Source organism: Mercenaria mercenaria, chromosome 15, assembly GCF_021730395.1.
Source record: "Mercenaria mercenaria strain notata chromosome 15, MADL_Memer_1, whole genome shotgun sequence".
Classification (NCBI taxonomy): domain Eukaryota; kingdom Metazoa; phylum Mollusca; class Bivalvia; order Venerida; family Veneridae; genus Mercenaria; species Mercenaria mercenaria.
The window spans coordinates 40,056,309-40,076,615 of record NC_069375.1 but is presented as its reverse complement, the minus strand read 5'-3'; the positions used below and the strand labels follow the sequence as shown (position 1 = coordinate 40,076,615).

Below are 20,307 nucleotides of genomic sequence, written 5' to 3'. Positions count from 1 at the left end.
TTTCTGCTTTTATAGTAGTAGTTTCAAACTTAATTGATGAGACAAGGAAACTACATGTATAAATCCTGAAAATAGTTTGGACAAACCACACTGTCAGATAATGATACTGAGCACTTTATATCAAGCATTTTTCATGTATTATTTTTATTTGACTCTAGAATGTTTAAAATGCATATATGTTTCTTCATACCCAATAATGTATGTTGTACTGTAGATCAGATAATATTTATAATTTTTTTTCCCCAAATATATGGGAATAGATCAACTCTAAAACAATGAACTGAACCTACAAAAGTTTAACAAGCCATGTAGAGTGAAATAGAAAGTAACATCAGTGACGGTCTCATCTATATGGAAAGAATTATGTGAGTGCTTTTTACCTTTTTTAGGGAGAGGTTCTCTGTCAGGTCTTTCTCTTCTATCTCTCTCTTCTCTCCTGTCTTCTCTTTCAACACCTGACAAGATAGCAAGAAGGAAATCAATGTGTAATTAAATACAACAACGTTCCTTTATTCAGCAACATTTTAGGAAGAATTTCAGTTATGTAAAAGTGGTCAATTAACATTTGTCTGTATACAAGTGTGTTAGCATGCTTGACCAGTACTACCCAATCTGACTAAAGTACTTGATCTTCTAAACAAAGATCGGAGAACGACCCATTCACATTCGTCTTCTGTATATTTTGGATTTCCAATATTGCTATTTTTATTTTGGCAAATCTATTTTTGTTTGAACCAATCAGACAACTTGTTCGAATGTCAGAGTAAGAAAAATTTGCAGTTAATCCAGGGCTCGAACCCGGGACCTCTCGCTTACAGAGCAAGTGCTCTACCGACTGAGCTAACCGCCTATCTGATATCTTTCGACATAAAAATTGTTGATATCAAAAACCAAGGCTTTTTAAAGCTTGCAGAATGTTGTAAGTTAGCTTTTGATTGGCTAGCGGGAGGGCTGTCAGAACGAGGCCATCAATAGCTCATTGTCAGATCCAATGCGTAGCGTAATATAGGAGATGTACTTTAGTCAGATTGAGTACTACCAGTATTATCTATTTATTTATTTTGAGGGGTTTTATATTTCACCAACACAATTTTTGATTAATTGGCAATTTTCCAGCTTTTGATGGCGGACGAAGACACCAGGTGCTCTTCTGTGCATTACCATAGGCACTAGGGTGCACCTGGGTAGAACTACAGACTTTCTGTAAGTCTGCCAGATTGCTTCCTCACATGGCAGAATTCTACACCCCCAAATGAAGTAACTAAGATATGATCTTGCAAACAAAGCTGTAGCCAATGTGTGAAACTGATGCCAGAATGAGTAGTATAGCCATCTGACAGTATTAAAAGACTAGATGCCCACTGGCAACATGTCGAGCCTGCCAGCTGTCTAAAGGACAATGAGTTGCACATGACACCCTGTCTCATTGAGGCAAACATTTATGTCATTGAATGAAAAATGATTGCAAAATGTTACAATATAAGTTATTTATAGTAACAACAAAGGGAAGTAAATCTTTAAAAAAACAAGAGCTGTCGGAGGGCAGCAACGCTCGACTATTCAACAGCCTTGTCAATTGAATTAATACGAAGGTCGAAAAAGGGGCATAATTGTGTAAAAATGGGAAAAAGGGTTATGGAACCTTCACAGTGCTTATCAGCTCATAAAGTTAACAAGTGCGTGAAGTTTCAATCCTTTCCCATAGGAGGATACTGAAATACCAGGTTACATACAAAAACTTAACCAAAAACTGCTAAGTCAAACAAGAGCACCGCCTTGCGGGTGCTGACGCTCATCTGATTTTTTTTGTGTAATAGAAATATTGTCCTACCCATGATTTTCTAAGTCTAAAAAGGGCCATCATTCTTGCAAAAAGAAGGACAGAGTTATGTTTCTTGATGTACAGTGTCCACTTATGATGGTGAAAAACTGTTGCAAGTTTTAAAGCAATAGCTTTGACAGTTAATGAGAAAAGTTGACTTAAACATAATACTCAACCAAGAAAATGATTTTCTAAGTCCAGAAGGGGCAATAATTATTGCAAAAAGCAGGATGGAGTTATGTTGCTTGCTGCACAGGGTCAGCTTATGATGGTGAACAAGTGTTGCAAGTTTCAAAGCAATAGCTTTGATAGTTTAAGAGAAAAAGTTGACCTAAACATAACACTTAACCAAGAAATCTGATATTTTCTAAGTCCAAAAAGGGCCATAAATCTTGCAAAAAGCAGGACGGAGTTATGTTTCTTGCTGTACAGGGTCAACTTATGATGGTGAACAAGTGTTGCAAGTTTTAAAGCAATAGCTTTGATAGTTTAGGATAAAAGCTGACCTAAACATAAAACTTAACCAAGAAAACTGATTTTCTAAGTCCAAAAGGGGCAATAAATCTTGCAAAAAGCAAGATGGAGTTATGTTTCTTGATGTACAGGGTCTGCTTATGATGGTGAACAAGTATCCCAAGTTTCAAAGCAATAGCTTTGATAGTTTAGGAGAAAATTTGACCTAAACATAAAACTTAACCAAGAAATCTGATATTTTCTAAGTACAAAAAGGGCCATAAATATTGCAAAAAGCAAGATGGAGTTATGTTTCTTGCTATACAGGGTCAGCTTATGATGGTGAACAAGTATTCCAAGTTTCAAAGCAATAGCTTTGATAGTTTAGGAGAAAAGCTGACCTAAACATAAAACTTAACCAGGCAACGCCGACGCCGACGCCGACAACCGCTCAAGTGATGACAATAACTCATCATTTTTTTTCAAAAAATCAGATGAGCTAAAAAGGGGCATAATTTTGAAACAAGAGTATCATGATGACCCTGAATCGCTCATCTGAGTAATATGAGCTACATGTTTCAAATGTCAAACAGATGATAAAATATTAAGAAAGTCAGTAGGTCACATTCATGGTCAATGAAATTCAGTTTTACGATTTGTGTGCAAAACTTTGTAAGTCATCAATATTTCAAGGCTGTATCTTAAAAAAACAAGAAAGTAGGTCAGTAGGTCAAGGTCACAATCAAGTGACACCATATTACTTGGGGTCATCAGGTAATTAGAATTAAAGGAGTTCATCACAATATTTTGTGCGCAGCTCAATCGCGCAGCAAGGGATATCCACTGTAAAGTTCAGAATTCGCCGCCGAAAGTGCATAATTGTCGGATATGAGGGCACTCGCGCAAAATATATCGTATGTACTGACAATATAGGTCGTGCATCCATATTTTACCTTTAAAAGTGATGGTGTTTTATTGGAGGAGTAGTTGTAGGAAGTGCTCGAATCGAATACATTGTGGACAGCCAATTTGAAAGTAAACTATTTCATCCAGTAATGATGCAGCCGACTCCAAGTCAAATAAAATTCCAGAAAATCTTAACGTAGATATATCTCCTTCAAGTTCAAACGTGACTTCCTAAAAATGTTGTTATACTTTTTGTGCCCCATCCGAATTTCACGTAGTAAGACCAGAGTTATGGCCCCTGATAGTCAAATTGTACATAAAGGGTCTAAACATTTGTGTCGCATGTACCTCAAAATCATATGCGCCAAGAGTCATGAAACCACACAAGAATTAAATTCAGAATGCAAAGTTGTGCACAAGTGCTTTTATTTGAGGTTTCACTCAATAATAACATATTTATGTCCCTTGACGTGGTCAAATATATACGTAAATGGGATGTGAAAGCTTGTGTAGCACGTATCTCAAAAAGTATATGATCTAGAGGCTTGCAACCTTAAAGGAGCATTATTCCGCATGTGAGTAAGAATATTGGTTAAGGAACTGATAATAACATTGTGCAATTTGTTTTGTATGAAAAAAAATGTTCATAATTTTTAGGTGGGTGGGGTAATGAAAAAATACTTTTGTGGGTGGAGTGAATATTTTTTAATTTTTCTTGAAAACAAGCACGGGTTGATATTATTTTTTTGGTTTAGATTTTTTTGTCTTAGTTCTAGCTTAAATAATATAAAATTTGGAAAAAATCTGTCCGCTAGATTTTTCATATCATTAAGAAATACTTTGTGTTTTTCTCAGTTTCAGATACTTTCGACATCTGTCAAGGGTAATTTTTCTGAGTTAATTTATCTATATGTTGACATTTTATGCATAGTTATAGTGGTGTTATTAATTCGGATGCATAAATAGTGAAAGAGTGAAACTTCGAATAAATAATTGTTTGCAGTAGTTTTATTATGACATGTATGTACTGTTTCTTCAGACAAAAATACCGATTTGGTGTTCTTAATCAACTTTGAATACTGAAAAAAGAAGCACGGGTACCTATTAGTTTTATTTTTTATTTCAACTTGTCATACATCAATCTATAAATATGCAAAGTTACAAAAAATTCTGTCCGCTAGAAATAATTGTGAAAAACATCTTTAGTCTTGGAAATAGAATCAGATGACTTTTTAAGTATTTTTCCTATATAATTACATAATAACTAAGTGACCCCAGGGCGGGGCCTCTTTAAACCCGGTCCCCTGGGGCATAATTTGAACAATTTTGGTTGAGGACTACTAGACAATGCATCATACCAAATATCAAAAGCCTAGGTCGTATGGTTTCTGACAAGAAGATTTTTAAAGCTTTTTCCTAAATAAGTCTATATAAAACTTGGGACCCCCGGGGCAGGACCTCTTTTCACCCAAGGGGTACAATTTGAACAATTTTGGTTGAGGACCATAAGACAATGCTATAAACCAAATATTAAAGGTCTAAGTAATGTGGTTTCAGATAAGATTTTTAAACTCTTTTTCCCTATATAAGTCTATGTAAAATTTGCGACCCCCGGGGCAGGGCCATATTTGATCCTAGGGGGATAATTTGAACAATCTTGGTAGAGGACCACTAGATGATGCTACATACCAAATATCAAAGCCCTAGGCCATGTGGTTTTGTACAGGAAGATTTTCAAAGTTTTGCCTATATAACTCTATATAAACCGTGTGACCCCCGGGGCGGGGCCATATATTACCCTAGGGGGATAATTTGAACAATCTTGGTAGAGGACCACTAGATGATGCTACATACCAAATATCAAAGCCCTAGGCCATGTGGTTTTGTACAAGAAGATTTTCAAAGTTTTCCCTATATAACACTATATAAACCATGTGACCCCCGGGGCGGGGCCATATTTGACCCTAGGGGGATAATTTGAACAATCTTGGTAGAGGACCACTAGATAATGCTACATACCAAATATCAAAGCCCTAGGCCATGTGGTTTTGTACAAAAGATTTTCAAAGTTTTCCCAATATAACTCTATATAAACCATGTGACCCCCGGGGCGGGGCCATATTTGACCCTAGGGGAATAATTTGAACAATCTTGGTTGAGGACCACTAGATGATGATACATACCAAATATCAAAGCCCTAGGCCATGTGATTTTGTACAAGAAGATTTTCAAAGTTTTCCCTATATAAGTCTATATAAACCATGTGACCCCCGGGGCGGGGCCATATTTGACCCTAGGGGGAAAATTTGAACAATTTTAGTAGAGGACCACTAGATGATGCTACACACCAGATATCAAAGCTCTAAGCCCTGTGGTTTTGGCCAAGAAGATTTTTAAAGTTTTTCCTTTCGGTTGCCATGGCAACGAGAGTTCTGCATAGAATTCAATTCTTTGAACAATTTTGAAAGGGGGCCCCCAAGGATCATTCCTGTGAAGTTTGGTGTATTTCTGCCCAGTGGTTTTCAAGAAGAAGATTTTTTAGGAAATGTTGACGGACAGACGACGCAAGACGCACATTGAGTGGTCACAATAGCTCACCATGAGCCTTTGGCTCAGGTGAGCTAAAAAATGCAAAGTAGAGTTATGGGACCTACAGAGTGCATGTCAGATCATGACAGTGAACAAGTGTGTGAAGTTTCAATCCATTCATATTAGTGGGTACTGAGATACCAGCTTACATACAAAACCTTAACCAAGAATTTCTAAGTCGAAAAAGGGGCATAATTTTGTAAAAAAGCAAAATAGAGTTATGGAACCTGTGCAATGTAGGTCAGTTTATCACAGTGAATAAGTGTGTGAAGTTTCAATCCATTCCCACAAGTGGTTACTGAGATACCAGCTTACATACAAAACCTTAACCAACAATTTCCAAGTCGAAAAGGGGCATAATTTTGTAAACAAGAGCACCGCCTTGCGGGTGCTGACGCTCATCTGATTTTTTTTTGTGTAATAGAAATATTGTCCTACCCATGATTTTCTAAGTCTAAAAAGGGCCATCATTCTTGCAAAAAGCAGGATAGAGTTATGTTTCTTGATGTACAGTGTCCACTTATGATGGTGAAAAACTGTTGCAAGTTTTAAAGCAATAGCTTTGATAGTTTATGAGAAAAGTTGACTTAAACATAATACTCAACCAAGAAAATGATTTTCTAAGTCCAAAAGGGGCAATAATTATTGCAAAAAGCAAGATGGAGTTATGTTGCTTGCTGTACAGGGTCAGCTTATGATGGTGAACAAGTGTTGCAAGTTTCAAAGCAATAGCTTTGATAGTTTAAGAGAAAAAGTTGACCTAAACATAAAACTTAACCAAGAAATCTGATATTTTCTAAGTCCAAAAGGGGCCATAAATCTTGCAAAAAGCAGGATGGAGTTATGTTTCTTGCTGTACAGGGTCAACTTATGATGGTGAACAAGTGTTGCAAGTTTTAAAGCAATAGCTTTGATAGTTTAGGATAAAAGCTGACCTAAACATAAAACTTAACCAAGAAAACTGATTTTCTAAGTCCAAAAGGGGGAATAAATCCTGCAAAAAGCAAGATGGAGTTATGTTTCTTGATGTACTGGGTCAGCTTATGATGGTGAACAAGTATTCCAAGTTTCAAAGCAATAGCTTTGATAGTTTAGGAGAAAAGTTGACCTAAACATAAAACTTAACCAAGAAATCTGATATTTTCTAAGTACAAAAGGGCCATAAATCTTGCAAAAAGCAAGATGGAGTTATGTTTCTTGCTATACAGGGTCAGCTTATGATGGTGAACAAGTATTCCAAGTTTCAAAGCAATAGCTTTGATAGTTTAGGAGAAAAGCTGACCTAAACATAAAACTTAACCAGGCAACGCCGACGCAGACGCCGACGCCGACAACCGCTCAAGTGATGACAATAACTCATCATTTTTTTTCAAAAAATCAGATGAGCTAACAAGAGCACCGCCTTGCGGGTGCTGACGCTCATCTGATTTTTTTTTGTGTAATAGAAATATTGTCCTACCCATGATTTTCTAAGTCTAAAAAGGGCCATCATTCTTGCAAAAAGCAGGACAGAGTTATGTTTCTTGATGTTCAGTGTCCACTTATGATGGTGAAAAACTGTTGCAAGTTTTAAAGCAATAGCTTTGATAGTTTATGAGAAAAGTTGACTTAAACATAATACTCAACCAAGAAAATGATTTTCTAACCCAAAAAGGGGCAATAATTATTGCAAAAGCAGGATGGAGTTATGTTGCTTGCTGTACAGGGTCAGCTTATGATGGTGAAACAAGTGTTGCAAGTTTCAAAGCAATAGCTTTGATAGTTTAAGAGAAAAAGTTGACCTAAACATAAAACTTAACCAAGAAATCGATATTTTCTAAGTCCAAAAAGGGCCATAAATCTTGCAAAAAGCAGGATGGGAGTTATGTCTCTGCTGTACAGGGTCAACTTATGATGGTGAACAAGTTTTTGCAAGTTTTAAAGCAATAGCTTTGACAGTTTAGGAGAAAAGCTGACCTAAACATAAACTTAACCAAGAAAACTGATTTCTAAGTCCAAAAGGGGCAATAATTCTTGAAAAAAAGCAAGATGGATTTTATGTTTCTTGATGTACAGGGTCTGCTTATGATGGTGAACAAGTATTCCAAGTTTCAAAGCAATAGCTTTGATAGTTTAGGAGAAAAGTTGACCTAAACATAAAACTTAACCAAGAAATCTGATATTTTCTAAGTACAAAAGGGGCCATAAATCTTGCAAAAATCAAGATGGAGTTATGTTTCTTGCTATACAGGGTCAGCTTATGATGGTGAACAAGTATTCCAAGTTTCAAAGCAATAGCTTTGATAGTTTAGGAGAAAAGCTGACCTAAACATAAAACTTAACCAGGCAACGCCGACGCAGACGCCGACGCCGACGCCGACGCCGACAACCGCTCAAGTGATGACAATAACTCATCATTTTTTTTCAAAAAATCAGATGAGCTAAAAAGCAAAATAGAGTTATGGAACCTGTGCAATGTATGTCAGTTTATCACAGTGAATAAGTGTGTGAAGTTTCAATCCATTCCCACAAGTGGTTACTGAGATATCAGCTTACATACAAAACCTAAACCAAATCGGGACGCCGACGCGGAAGCCGATGCAGACACCGACGCATGGGTGAGCCCAATAGCTCTACTATCCTTTGAATAGTCGTGCTAAAATTCTAAGTCCACACAATAATCCTTACCAGTAGAGATAGGTCAAAATACACCTCAAAATTGGATGTAACATGCATATTGTACTACAGAAAAGTGGTCTTGATTTTTCGCTATGACCAGTAATAAAAAAGTTACAATATAAGTCATTTATAGTAACAAAGGGAAGTAATATTAGGTTCTTGCACATGACACTCCCTCTCATGATGGTGAACAATTGTGCCAAGTTACATCAAAATCTCTCCATGCATGAAAAAGAAATGCTCCGGATAAAGTCATTCTTGTATCTGACATTTGACCTCTTAAGTGTGACCTTGACCTTAGACCTAGGGTCCTGGTTCTTGTGCGTGACACTCCATCACATGGTTGTGAACATTTGTGCCAAGTTACATCAAAATCCCTCCATGCATGAAGAAGAAATGCTCCGGACAGTCAGTATTGAATTTAACCTTTGACCTCCAAGTGTGACCTTGACCTTTGAGATAGGAACCTGCGGTTTGTGCACGACACTCCGTCTCACTGAGGTTAACATTCAGGCCAAATATAAACGAGATTGCTCCATACAAGTCAAAGTTATGGTCCGGACAAACAAATCTGGACGGAAGCACGCATGCACGCACATACACCGAATAGCCATTTGGACAACTATATCTTCGCTTCCGCAAGCGGGCTCAACAATAAAAGCTATAATGTTCTTTTTATTTTTAATAAACTTAACTAACTTCTGCTGTCTGCACGTTCAGGTCTTTCACTGCGCACGAAGTTGTCATACAATCCTCTTATTCTTGGCTGCCTTGGTCTCTGCAAGAAATCAAAGAAATTTCACATAGTTTTAATATCAAGGCAATTGCATATAATAATATGATATTATATTCATACAGCTGTAATTGCAATGCAAGGATTTCATAGTCATACTGCGAAAACAAAATGTGTGTCCATATGTCACATACATGTAGGATACACAATTTGACTGAAAAACCTGCATATTTTCCAAAGAACCTTCCATCTGTATGAAAGGTTCCTGATGAAATTTCTGCCACTTTGAAAGTTTACAAAGGATCTAGCTTTTTTGACTGACAGATCAACAGACAGATGGGCAAACAGACAGGTAAAGGGACAAAATAAAACAATCTGTACACTCTGTATGTTTTCATTTTATATTCATGTCCCAGGTTTGATAAACAAGAGGGCCATGATAGCCCTATATCGCTCACCTGGTTAAATGGTTGCTATGAAGATTTGCATTTAAGCTTGACCCCCCCGGGGTCATGATTTGAACAAACTTGGTAGAGATCCACTAGGCAATGCTACACACCAAATATCTAAGCTCTAGGCCTTCTTGTTTATTTCTAGACATTTTTTGGAAGATTTTCCTATGTACAATCAAGTAACCCCTGGGGTGGGGCCAATTTGAAGCCGGGGCTCATGATTTAAATAAATTTTGTAGAGGTCCTCTAGGCAATGCTACATGTCAAATATGTAAGCTCTAAGACTTCTGGTTTATTTTTAGAATTTTTTTAAAGATTTTCCGATGTACAATTAAGTTACCGCTGGGGTGGGGTCAATTTTACTCCGGAGGTCATGATTTGAACAAAGTTTGTAGAAGTCTACTAGGCAATGTTACATTTCAAATATCTAAGATCTAGGCCTTCTGGTTTATTTTTAGCAAATTTATGAAGATTTCCCTATGTACAATAAAGTAACACCTGGGGCTGGGTCAAATTGACCCTGGGGGGTTAAGATTTGAATTTTTTTGTAGAGGTCCACTAGGCAATGCTACATGTCAAATATCTAAGCTCTAGGCCTTCTGGTTTATTTTTAGAAAATTTTGAAGATTTTTCTATGTACAATCAAGCAACCCCATGGGGCGGGGTCAATTTGAACCCGGGGGTCATGATTTGAATAAATTTTGTAGAAGTCTACTAGGCAATGCTAAAGGTCAAATATCTAAGATCTAGGCCTTCTGGTTTATTTTTAGAAATTATTTGAAGATTTTCCTATGTATAATCAAGTGACCCCTGAGGCAGGGTCAATTTTGAGCCCGGGGGTCACGATTTGAACAAATTTTGTAGAGGTCCACTAGGCAATGCTACATGTCAAATATCTAAGCTCTAGGCCTTCTGGTTTATTTTTAGAAAATTTTGAAGATTTTTCTATGTACAATCAAATGAGCCCATGGGGCGGGGGCAATTTGACCACGGGGGTCATGATTTGAACAAATTTTGTAGAGGTCCACCAGGCAATGCTACATGTAAAATATCTAAGCTCTAGGCCTTCTGGTTTATTTTTAGAAAATTTTTGAAGATTTTCCTATGTAAAATCAAGTGACCCCTGGGGCAGGGTCAATTTTGACCCCGGGGGTCATGATTTGAACAAATTTTGTAGAGGTTTATTTTTCAAATTTTTTTGAAGATTTTCCTATAGAAATCTATGTAAAATCAAGTGACCCCTTGGGCGGGTCAATTTTGACCCGGGGATCATGATCTGAACAACTTTAGTAGAGGTCCGTTAGGCAATGCTACATGTAAAATATCTAAGCTCTAGGGCTTCTGGTTTTTGAGAAGAAGATTTTTTAAGATTTTCCTATGTAAAATCAAGTGACCCCTGGGGGGAGGTCAATTTTGACCCCGGGGTCATGATTTGAACAAACTTGGTAGAGGTCCACTAGGCAATGCTTCACACCAAATATCTAAGCTCTAGGGCTTCTGGTTTTTGAGAAGAAGATTTTTAAAGTTTTTCCTTTCGGTTGCCATGGCAGCCAGAGTTCTGCATGGAATTCAATTCTTTGAACAATTTTTGTAGAGCTTCCCCCAAGGAACATTCCTGTGAAGTTTGGATGAAATTGACCTAGTGGTTTATGAGGAGATGTCATTTAAAGTAAAAGTTTATGGACACCGGACGCCGAGTGATCAGAACAGCTCACCCTGAGCCTTTGGCTCTGGTGAGCTAAAAAGGCCATGACGACCAAAATGACAAATCTAGGCAAAAAAGAAAAATATGCCAACAAAACAGTAATACTCATTCTGGCCAAAAGCATGAAATTTCCTGCCCATGAAATTCAATGATTTTACAGTGTTATGATCTACAGTAAATCATTACCCTATCTTCTCTTTCACTTCTCTCTTCATCATCTGGATGTGATGCAGCAAATGGCTGGAAACCCACAGTAGCAGGTGTTGCCGGCGTTTTCTCTGGGTCTTGCAGTTTCTTCTCCAAGTTACGTGATCTCTTAAAGCCCTGTTTCTCTTTCTTATCACTCAGTTTTATAGCCTGCATGGAAAGGGTACATACATAACCCTTAATTTCTATAAATTTCTAAAACTGACTGGTCCGTCATTCAATCTGGGCAGTACCATTTGTTATACAAAGGGGTGTTCATGGAAATTTGACTGACTGAATAGCGACCAATGCAGACCATGATCAGCCTGTACACTTGGTCTACACTGATCGCATAGGCAGAATCACTTGCCGCCAGCAGAATAAAGGTTAAACATGTTAAATTGTAATACTACGACATTAGAAAAGTTGCATTTATAGGTATCAGAACAACCTAAAATACATCATATGAACTACTAAGACAAAACTTTTTGAGTCCTGGTGAAAACATGCCTCTCCTACCAATTTAGCTCAGTAGATAGAATCTACATTATGAACTGCAACTGGTGGCAAATTTGACCACAGGAACCTGAAATTCTACCAATAATCAAGCCAACACAAGTCTGAATAAAAATAAAAACGACCCCATCTATGTATGTTTTTTTATTATTATATAGAGTGGGTCTGTTTATTCATACTTGTGTTGGCTTGATTATTGGTAGAATTTCAGGTTCCTGTGATCTGACACAAAACATCAGGTCTAATAATGACATTCACCTTTCATCTTTGATCCAATCATGTGGAGTTGCTAGGATCTTTCAGAGGGTAAGTCAGTACTGGTAAAAAAATCAGGAAAATTGGTTGAAATGTTAACTTGTTGCAATTGCATAATTAAAATACTGTTGGGGAAAAAAAAAGCATTAAACCTATCAGGCAAACAAAGAGGTCTTACCCCTGACTTGACAAGTTTTTTAGCCTGTTCTTTTGCATCTTCAGCAGACTCCGAGGCTGTAAAAGAGAACAAAATCATTGACATTACATCAAACTCGAAGTTTTAAGTATTTTATATAAATACACATCTCCAATGTTTGACATACAAAGACACTGCAATAAGTAAATTTCAAGTCAGTCTTACTGTGAGTAACATCATTAATAGTTAGTACTTGAGCTTAATATATGGCTTCATTGTTTGTGGTCTTGTGTGGGCAAGATGTTTAACCCTTACCCTGCTATATTTCTGAAATGGACTGGTCCATGATTCAATTTGGGGTGTACCACTTATTACTTGAAGGGATGTTCAAAGAAAATTTACTGACTGAATAGCGAACAGTGCAGACCATCTGTGCAGGCTGATTAGGCAGAACCACTTGCTGGCAATGGGCTAAAGGTTAAATAAGACGATCTTCTACAACCATGTCATATGTTTAAGAACAGCTGATCTATTACATCTGTTTTGTTTTTGTTTGTTATTCTTTCACACTGGATTATTATATATCACACAGATACAATTATATGTCTTGAGGCAACTTTCCAGTTTCTGATGTATGAGAAAGATTCAAGGTGCCTCTCCAAGCACTACTTTATAAAGAAGCAGACAGCTGGGGAACCACCTGTAAACATTCTGGATGGTTTTCTCATACAAAGAGTCAGTACATCAGAAGCAAAGCAAAGTGAGAAGCAAGTGATTCAAAGTCGGTGACCATAACCATTCCCAATAGAGGCCCCCCCCACCGCTTATTCATTAGTGGTCATGCAGACTCAAACGACAAGTCTAACTCTGTGCACTTTTTGAACAACAGAATTTATTGGCATAATATATCAAATTCTTAGCTCACATTAACTGTTAGCATGCTGGTCATGACGACTGATTCTGCCTTTGTTACCCATGCAGATCATGATCAGCCTGCACCTCTGTTGCTGTTTAAATTGTAAGATGGACCAGTTCATCATAGAAATTTAGCGGGAAAGGGTAAAAACAGAAGTTCTGAAAGGTTATGTGAACTGTCAAATAATACATACGTCTTTTGACAGGCTTTTCTTTGACTGGTTCTCTCTCTGGCTTCACTGCCTTTAGTGCTTGCAACTGCTTTTTCTGTAAATTAAGGCAACAAAACACTATTTAGCTGAATAATTTTTAGCAATCTGAGTTGTTGGTTTTTGTTTTAGCTGCCCCAATCCAAATGACAAACACATAACCATACCACATCGATAGCCTAGTGGTATGCTTTTTGGAATTATCAGAGTTGTTGGTTTTAAATGTTTGGCTGCCCCAATCCAAATGACAAATACATCAAAAACACAGTCACAGGTTAAGTGTCTGTTTCAAGTGTAGGAGGCAGTGGGTTCGATCCCCGGTTGCGTCATAACAAAGGTGTGAAAAATGGTTCAGCTACAATCTGAGAACGACTTTTTAGGTGTTCAATGCTTTAATACAACATGATAATACAAAGATGTTAACAATATGGAAGCTGGGAATAAATGAACCTCTAGCAGTGAGGCTGGTATTTCTACATACATATACTTTCATCTAATTGTGTTTTTCCCCTCATATCTTCTAAAGTGGATGGGTTTACAAAGTTTACAAATAATGTAACATCACCCTCAATTAGTTAAGATCTAATCAGTAATGATTTTAATATAGAATGTTTTTCTTTCAAAATCATAACTAAAATCAAGCATGTCTCTTTAAGGCCTAAAAAAATTCTTTGTTTCCGGTAACATGCTAAAAACAAATTAGGGTAGGTAGGTCGGAATTTTTTTTCTTTGGATTTTTTTTTATTAAGGGAGACTTTTCAGAAAATATTTTTGTGTCAAAAAATGAATACAAACAAGGGGGTTATGCCTAAAAGTTAAAGCATCAGTAAGTTGATTTTTAACATCACTGAGTGTTTAAAGCATAAAAAGTGCAGTTTTGCAATTTTTTGTTAAAATGTTGAAAAAAATAATTCTCTAAGGCCATAAAACATTTAGGGTCAGGCCAAAAATTTAGGGTAGGTCAGGATGCCGGAAAAAATTTTTTTTTTTTCCGCCTAACCTATACTTTTTGCATTTCTTTCACAGTTTATGAATCATTTCAAGTGCATTGAGTTTACTGTAATAAAATGTTAGATAAATGTCACTGGTTCTTGTTTCAATTTGTTAATCTTAATCAGTTATCTTGTTTATGTTATGTCTAATAACATAATTATATGTAATTACCCTGGGTTTATCTTGTAATATAATACTGTTTCTCATTATCAGTCTGCCTTGTCCATGGGTGTGGATGTTTTTTTCATTTTCTCAATTTTTGTCAGGCTGTACAGGGGTTATGTTAATATTTTCATAGTCTGACTATCAAAGTCTTGTATTGGTGGCATGCACTCATTTGTTTTGAGAAGATGCAGCCAGTATTCTGTCTGTAAAAGACTCTTTCAGGTGTAGTAACAATAAGCGACCTGTATTTTAATCTATCCTGGATGCCAACTCTTATCTGAATGCTGTGTTCTCACAGAATCACCTACTAGCACTACATTCAATGATGGTAATTGTTTTTGTTATTTGTATCTGTTTTTGAGAGATTGTAATCTTGGTAATTGGATCTTCTTTAACCCTACTTGAGGATACAGGGTGTGGCAAAAGATGTTACTGTGCTGCTGGTAAGACTTAAAATCTTAATTGTCTTGACATTAGGAGTTCTGAGGGACTGTAATCTGAACTTAGTGGAGTTTTCTGGGTTTTTTTGCCAATAAAGGGTCTGTCCTGCTCTGCTTTGCTTTTCCTGAGAGGTGGTGCGGACTTGATGTATTATGCATTAAGTCCTATTCTTTAGAGAATATTCGAATCCCATGGATGCATTACACGGACTAATTTGTCAGTTATGACCCTTTCATGAATTCCCATTTGAAAGAATATTCCTTTCATAGGTTTTGACCACTGTGCCCCCCTTCACACTGTTTAATTCTTTGACCTCAAAATAATGGGAGTAATAGTCTACCCCTGATGTTCCATGTAAATAGGCCACGGATAGTCAGGAATGCCACAAGACTGGAGTGTCTCTTTCTGATTTGACCTTCGATTTGTCAAACAGATACCAGAGTTTCAAATAAACTGTTTTACAGTGGCAGAAATGCGTGGCCAGTACATTTTGTCTTTTGCTCTGTACAAACACTTTTCTATATAACCATCTGACCAGCGTGCAAAATTTGGAGCATGTCTGGTCTGAGTTGGTTAGGAATGACTATCCTTTGATCTTTCATAATGATACCATCTGTCACTGACAGTCCCTGTAGTTCCAAAAGTCTATCATTTCTGTTGGGCAGTCTTTTCTGTCTTTGGCCAACCATCTAAAATAACCTGCTTTAAAACTGACAACTGGTTAACTTCTATCTGTTAGATGTCTGTTTTTTTGCATTTTTCTGTCAGTTACAGGTATAATACTGGTCAATGGTCATTACTATTATGTACCTGTAGGTCAGACTCTGCTGTCAGCATAGGATACGTCTCAGGTACAGGAATATTTTTACCCTGATGATACATCACATCAATGTCATAGCATTGCATCCGTAAACGTAATCGTAATACACATGCAGGTGATCAATAGAGATTCTCCTTAAAGATCGGTATCAATGAAAGGTGGTCATATACCCAATCATGAACGTTTCAGTCCAAATTATAAGAATTCCAAGGCATTCTAATTCTATCACTCAATTGCTGTAATTCTTTTGACTTGCTGTCAGGGACTAAAAAAGAAGCGTATGCCACGGGTCTTCTGTCTTGCAATAATGCAGTGTTCCCAGAAATCCCCAAATGGGGGTTTTTCACCCCCAGAATGGTACTTTGCATCCCCAGTTTTGGAGACAGCTTTTATCAGGTCTAGGAAAGTGGAGTATTTACAGATTATCTGTAAATTTACAGATAATCTATAAATTTACAGATTTTTCAATCTGTAAATTTACAGATCAAGTGTTTGAAAACTGCTAAAATTATATTTAGACACAAAATCGCAGCTTGAAATTAGTTGATTTACTTATGGTATGTATAAATAAAGGTCAATTGTAACTTTCAGTCATTTCTGTTGACTTTGATTTTTCTTAAAATGCCAAAAACTCAAAGTCAACAACAAGAGCACCGCCTTGCGGGTGCTGACGCTCATCTGATTTTTTTTGTATAATAGAAATATTGTCCTACCCATGATTTTCTAAGTCTAAAAAGGGCCATCATTCTTGCAAAAAGCAGGATAGAGTTATGTTTCTTGATGTTCAGTGTCCACTTATGATGGTGAAAAACTGTTGCAAGTTTTAAACCAATAGCTTTGATAGTTTATGAGAAAAGTTGACTTAAACATAATACTCAACCAAGAAAATGATTTTCTAAGTCCAAAAGGGGCAATAATTATTGCAAAAAGCCGGATGGAGTTATGTTGCTTGCTGTACAGGGTTAGCTTATGATGGTCAACAAGTGTTGCAAGTTTCAAAGCAATAGCTTTGATAGTTTAAGAGAAAAAGTTGACCTAAACATAAAACTTAACCAAGAAATCTGATATTTTCTAAGTCCAAAAGGGGCCATAAATCTTGCAAAAAGCAGGATGGAGTTATGTTTCTTGCTGTACAGGGTCAACTTATGATGGTGAACAAGTGTTGCAAGTTTTAAAGCAATAGCTTTGATAGTTTAGGATAAAAGCTGACCTAAACATAAAACTTAACCAAGAAAACTGATTTTCTAAGTCCAAAAGGGGCAATAAATCTTGCAAAAAGCAAGATGGAGTTATGTTTCTTGATGTACAGGGTCTGCTTATGATGGTGAACAAGTATTCCAAGTTTCAAAGCAATAGCTTTGATAGTTTAGGAGAAAAGTTGACCTAAACATAAAACTTAACCAAGAAATCTGATATTTTCTAAGTACAAAAGGGGCCATAAATCTTGCAAAAAGCAAGATGGAGTTATGTTTCTTGATGTACAGGGTCTGCTTATGATGGTGAACAAGTATTCCAAGTTTCAAAGCAATAGCTTTGATAGTTTAGGAGAAAAGCTGACCTAAACATAAAACTTAACCAGGCAACGCCGACGCAGACGCCGACGCCGACGCCGACAACCGCTCAAGTGATGACAATAACTCATCATTTTTTTTCAAAAAATCAGATGAGCTAAAAATGGCTGAAACTGACAAATGACCTTAATTTATGCATGCTGTAAATAAACCAATTAATTCCAAGCTGCGGTTTTGAGGATAAATGTAATTTCACCAGTTTTCATACACACAATCTGTAAATTTACAGATTGAAAATTCTGTAAATTTATAGATTATCTGTAAATTTACAGATAATCTGTAAATATTCCACTTTCCTAGACCTGTTTATATATCTCTTAGTGAGGGGGTGCAAAAGTGCAAGAAAAACTCAGTTTTCACCCCCAACTTTAAATGCCAGTGGAAACACTGAAGCACCAAGACCGCTACGACTACTGCCTGTCTGAAGTACAAGAGGTTTCTTTGGATCATAGTACTTAAGCTAATACTTGATCAGGAGATGTGATGATTTACTTCACTTTTTGAAATGCATCACTCTTGGGTTTTTGCCATGAGAATTCTATGTTCTTTTGTAGCAACAATCTCAAAGGACAAGTTACCTCTGCCAGATTAGGCGCAAACCTTGAAAGATAATTTACCAATCCAAGGAAAGTCTGTAACTCTGCCTTGTTTCTCGGCTGTTGCATGTTCTTGATCGCAGCAACTTTAGCCGGATTGGGTTTTAAACCATCAGTGGTTAGCAAATGACCAAAATAATTGATTTCGGTGACCCCAATGTGCATTTTGTGTTCACTGAAAGCAATACCCTTTTCTTTGCACCATTGCAAAACAGCATGCAAGTTTGCATCGTGCTCTTTGCGTGTGTGACCATATACAACTAAATCATCAACAATGGTTTGTACACCGTGAAAACATTCATCTACAGCGTGCATGAATTTGTCAGTCAACGTTTGACTCGAGATCGTACGGTAACCTTTAAAAGTATTGATACCGGCCCCAGCTCGTATTGAACATTGTCAAGTACGATGAGTCTTTGTGAAGTTTCAGAGCCCAGTAACCTTGTCTTAGGTCCAATTTTGAAAAGAACAATCTGGGCATTAGCAAACAACAATTGAATTTACCCATGACGTAGATTTATTGACCTTAGTAATGACACCTATCTTCTCCATTCTGTTTCTTCCCTGCATCTATCTCTAAGAGCTACTGGAACTTTCCTAGGAGGGTGTACAAGTAATAGAAAGAGCATTGAAACTAGAGGGTAAACGATTTGTACAAGGGGGCATAGCCCCCGAGTATAAATCGTTTACCCAAGAGTTTTAATGTTCTTTCTGTTTTGTATCATAGCCATCCATATATGGTAGTTCAGTAGGCGTTCCACATTGCCATATACAGCAGTTCAGTGAGTTCTTAAAATCCTTGCTTTACAAATGTGTAAAGCTCAGGGAAAATAAACCAATGCGAGCGCAGAAAATCAATAAAATGCACGTCGCTGTCTGCTGTTAGAGACACGCCCATACACGATGGCATCCTTTCCTATCCAACAGTGCGGTAACTAGCGTGCGGGTATTTAATACCTGCACACTTTTAGTTACCGCACCCTGCGCTCAGTGTATACGATTTACCTGCACCAAATTTGTTAAGAAACAAGAGCTGTCCGTAAGACAGCCAAGCTCGACTATTCGAAATATTGTCCCAGAAGCAGGAAAATATTACCCAAAAAGGTTAAATATCAAAACAGTTTTAAGTTCAAAAGGGGGAATAATTTGACCAAAATGCATATCAGTTATGGGACTTGCTGCTATCAACTAGTTTTATAACCCCGAAGGCACATGTGAAGTTTCAATTCAATATCTGCATTAGTTTTGGAGATAGAAACTTGCATGTAAAACTTTAACCAGAGTTTTCAAAGTCCAAATGGGGGCATAATTTGCCCAAAATACATGCCAGAGTTATGGGACTTGATCCACTGAGGTTAGTTATTGATCTAGAAAAAGAAAAAATAAGTTTCAAATCTATATGCCTTTTAGAAATAGCTGTATGTACTTGCACGCAAAACTTTAACCAGAATTTGCTAAGTCCAAAAGGGGGCATAATTTGGCCAAAATGAAGGTCAGAGTTATGGGACTTGCTGCTATCAACTAGTTTTATAACCCCGAAGACACATGTGAAGTTTCAAATCAATATCTGCATTAGTTTTGGAAATAATAACTTGCATGTAAAACTTTAACCAAAATTTTCTTAGTCTAAAAGGGGGCATAATTTGCTCAAAAAACATGTCAGAGTTATGGATCTTGACCCAGTGAGGTTGGTAATTGATCTAGAAAAAGAAAAAGTAAGTTTCAAATCTATATGCCTTTTAGAAATAGCTGTATGTACTTGCACGCAAAACTTTAACCAGAATTTTCTAAGTCCAAAAGGGGGCATAATTTGGCCAAAATGAAAGTCAGAGTTATGGGACTTGCTGCTATCAACTAGTTTTGTAACCCCGAAGACACATGTGAAGTTTCAAATCAATATCTGCATTAGTTTTGGAGATAGTAACTTGCATGTAAAACTTCAACCAAAATTTTCTAAGTCCAAAAGGGGGCATAATTTGCTCAAAATACATGTCAGAGTTATGGGACTTGACCCAGAGAGGTTGGTAACTGACCTAGAAAAAGAAAAAATAAGTTTCATAGCTATATGCCTTTAATTGATGGCTGTATGTACTTGCATGCAAAAACTTAACCAAGGTGTGACGCCGACGCCGACGCCAGGGTGAGTAGAATAGCTAGACTATTCTTCGAATAGTCGAGCTAAAAAC

The 20,307-nt window shown here is 37.0% G+C and overlaps 1 protein-coding gene across 2 annotated transcripts in view; it reads right to left on the bottom strand.

Moving 5' to 3' along the window:
- Nucleotides 1–20,307, bottom strand: part of LOC123551878 (negative elongation factor E-like) — a 46,260-nt gene that overhangs the window by 8,527 nt on the left and 17,426 nt on the right. For both annotated transcript variants that reach the window (XM_045341148.2, XM_045341156.2), the window contains exons 2-6: nucleotides 13,521–13,593; nucleotides 12,454–12,509; nucleotides 11,505–11,675; nucleotides 9,128–9,206; nucleotides 381–455 (exon numbers count right to left, since the gene is read on the bottom strand). In XM_045341148.2, coding sequence (XP_045197083.1) covers nucleotides 381–455; nucleotides 9,128–9,206; nucleotides 11,505–11,675; nucleotides 12,454–12,509; nucleotides 13,521–13,593 — 454 coding nt within the window. The remainder of the gene's footprint in view (nucleotides 1–380; nucleotides 456–9,127; nucleotides 9,207–11,504; nucleotides 11,676–12,453; nucleotides 12,510–13,520; nucleotides 13,594–20,307) is intronic.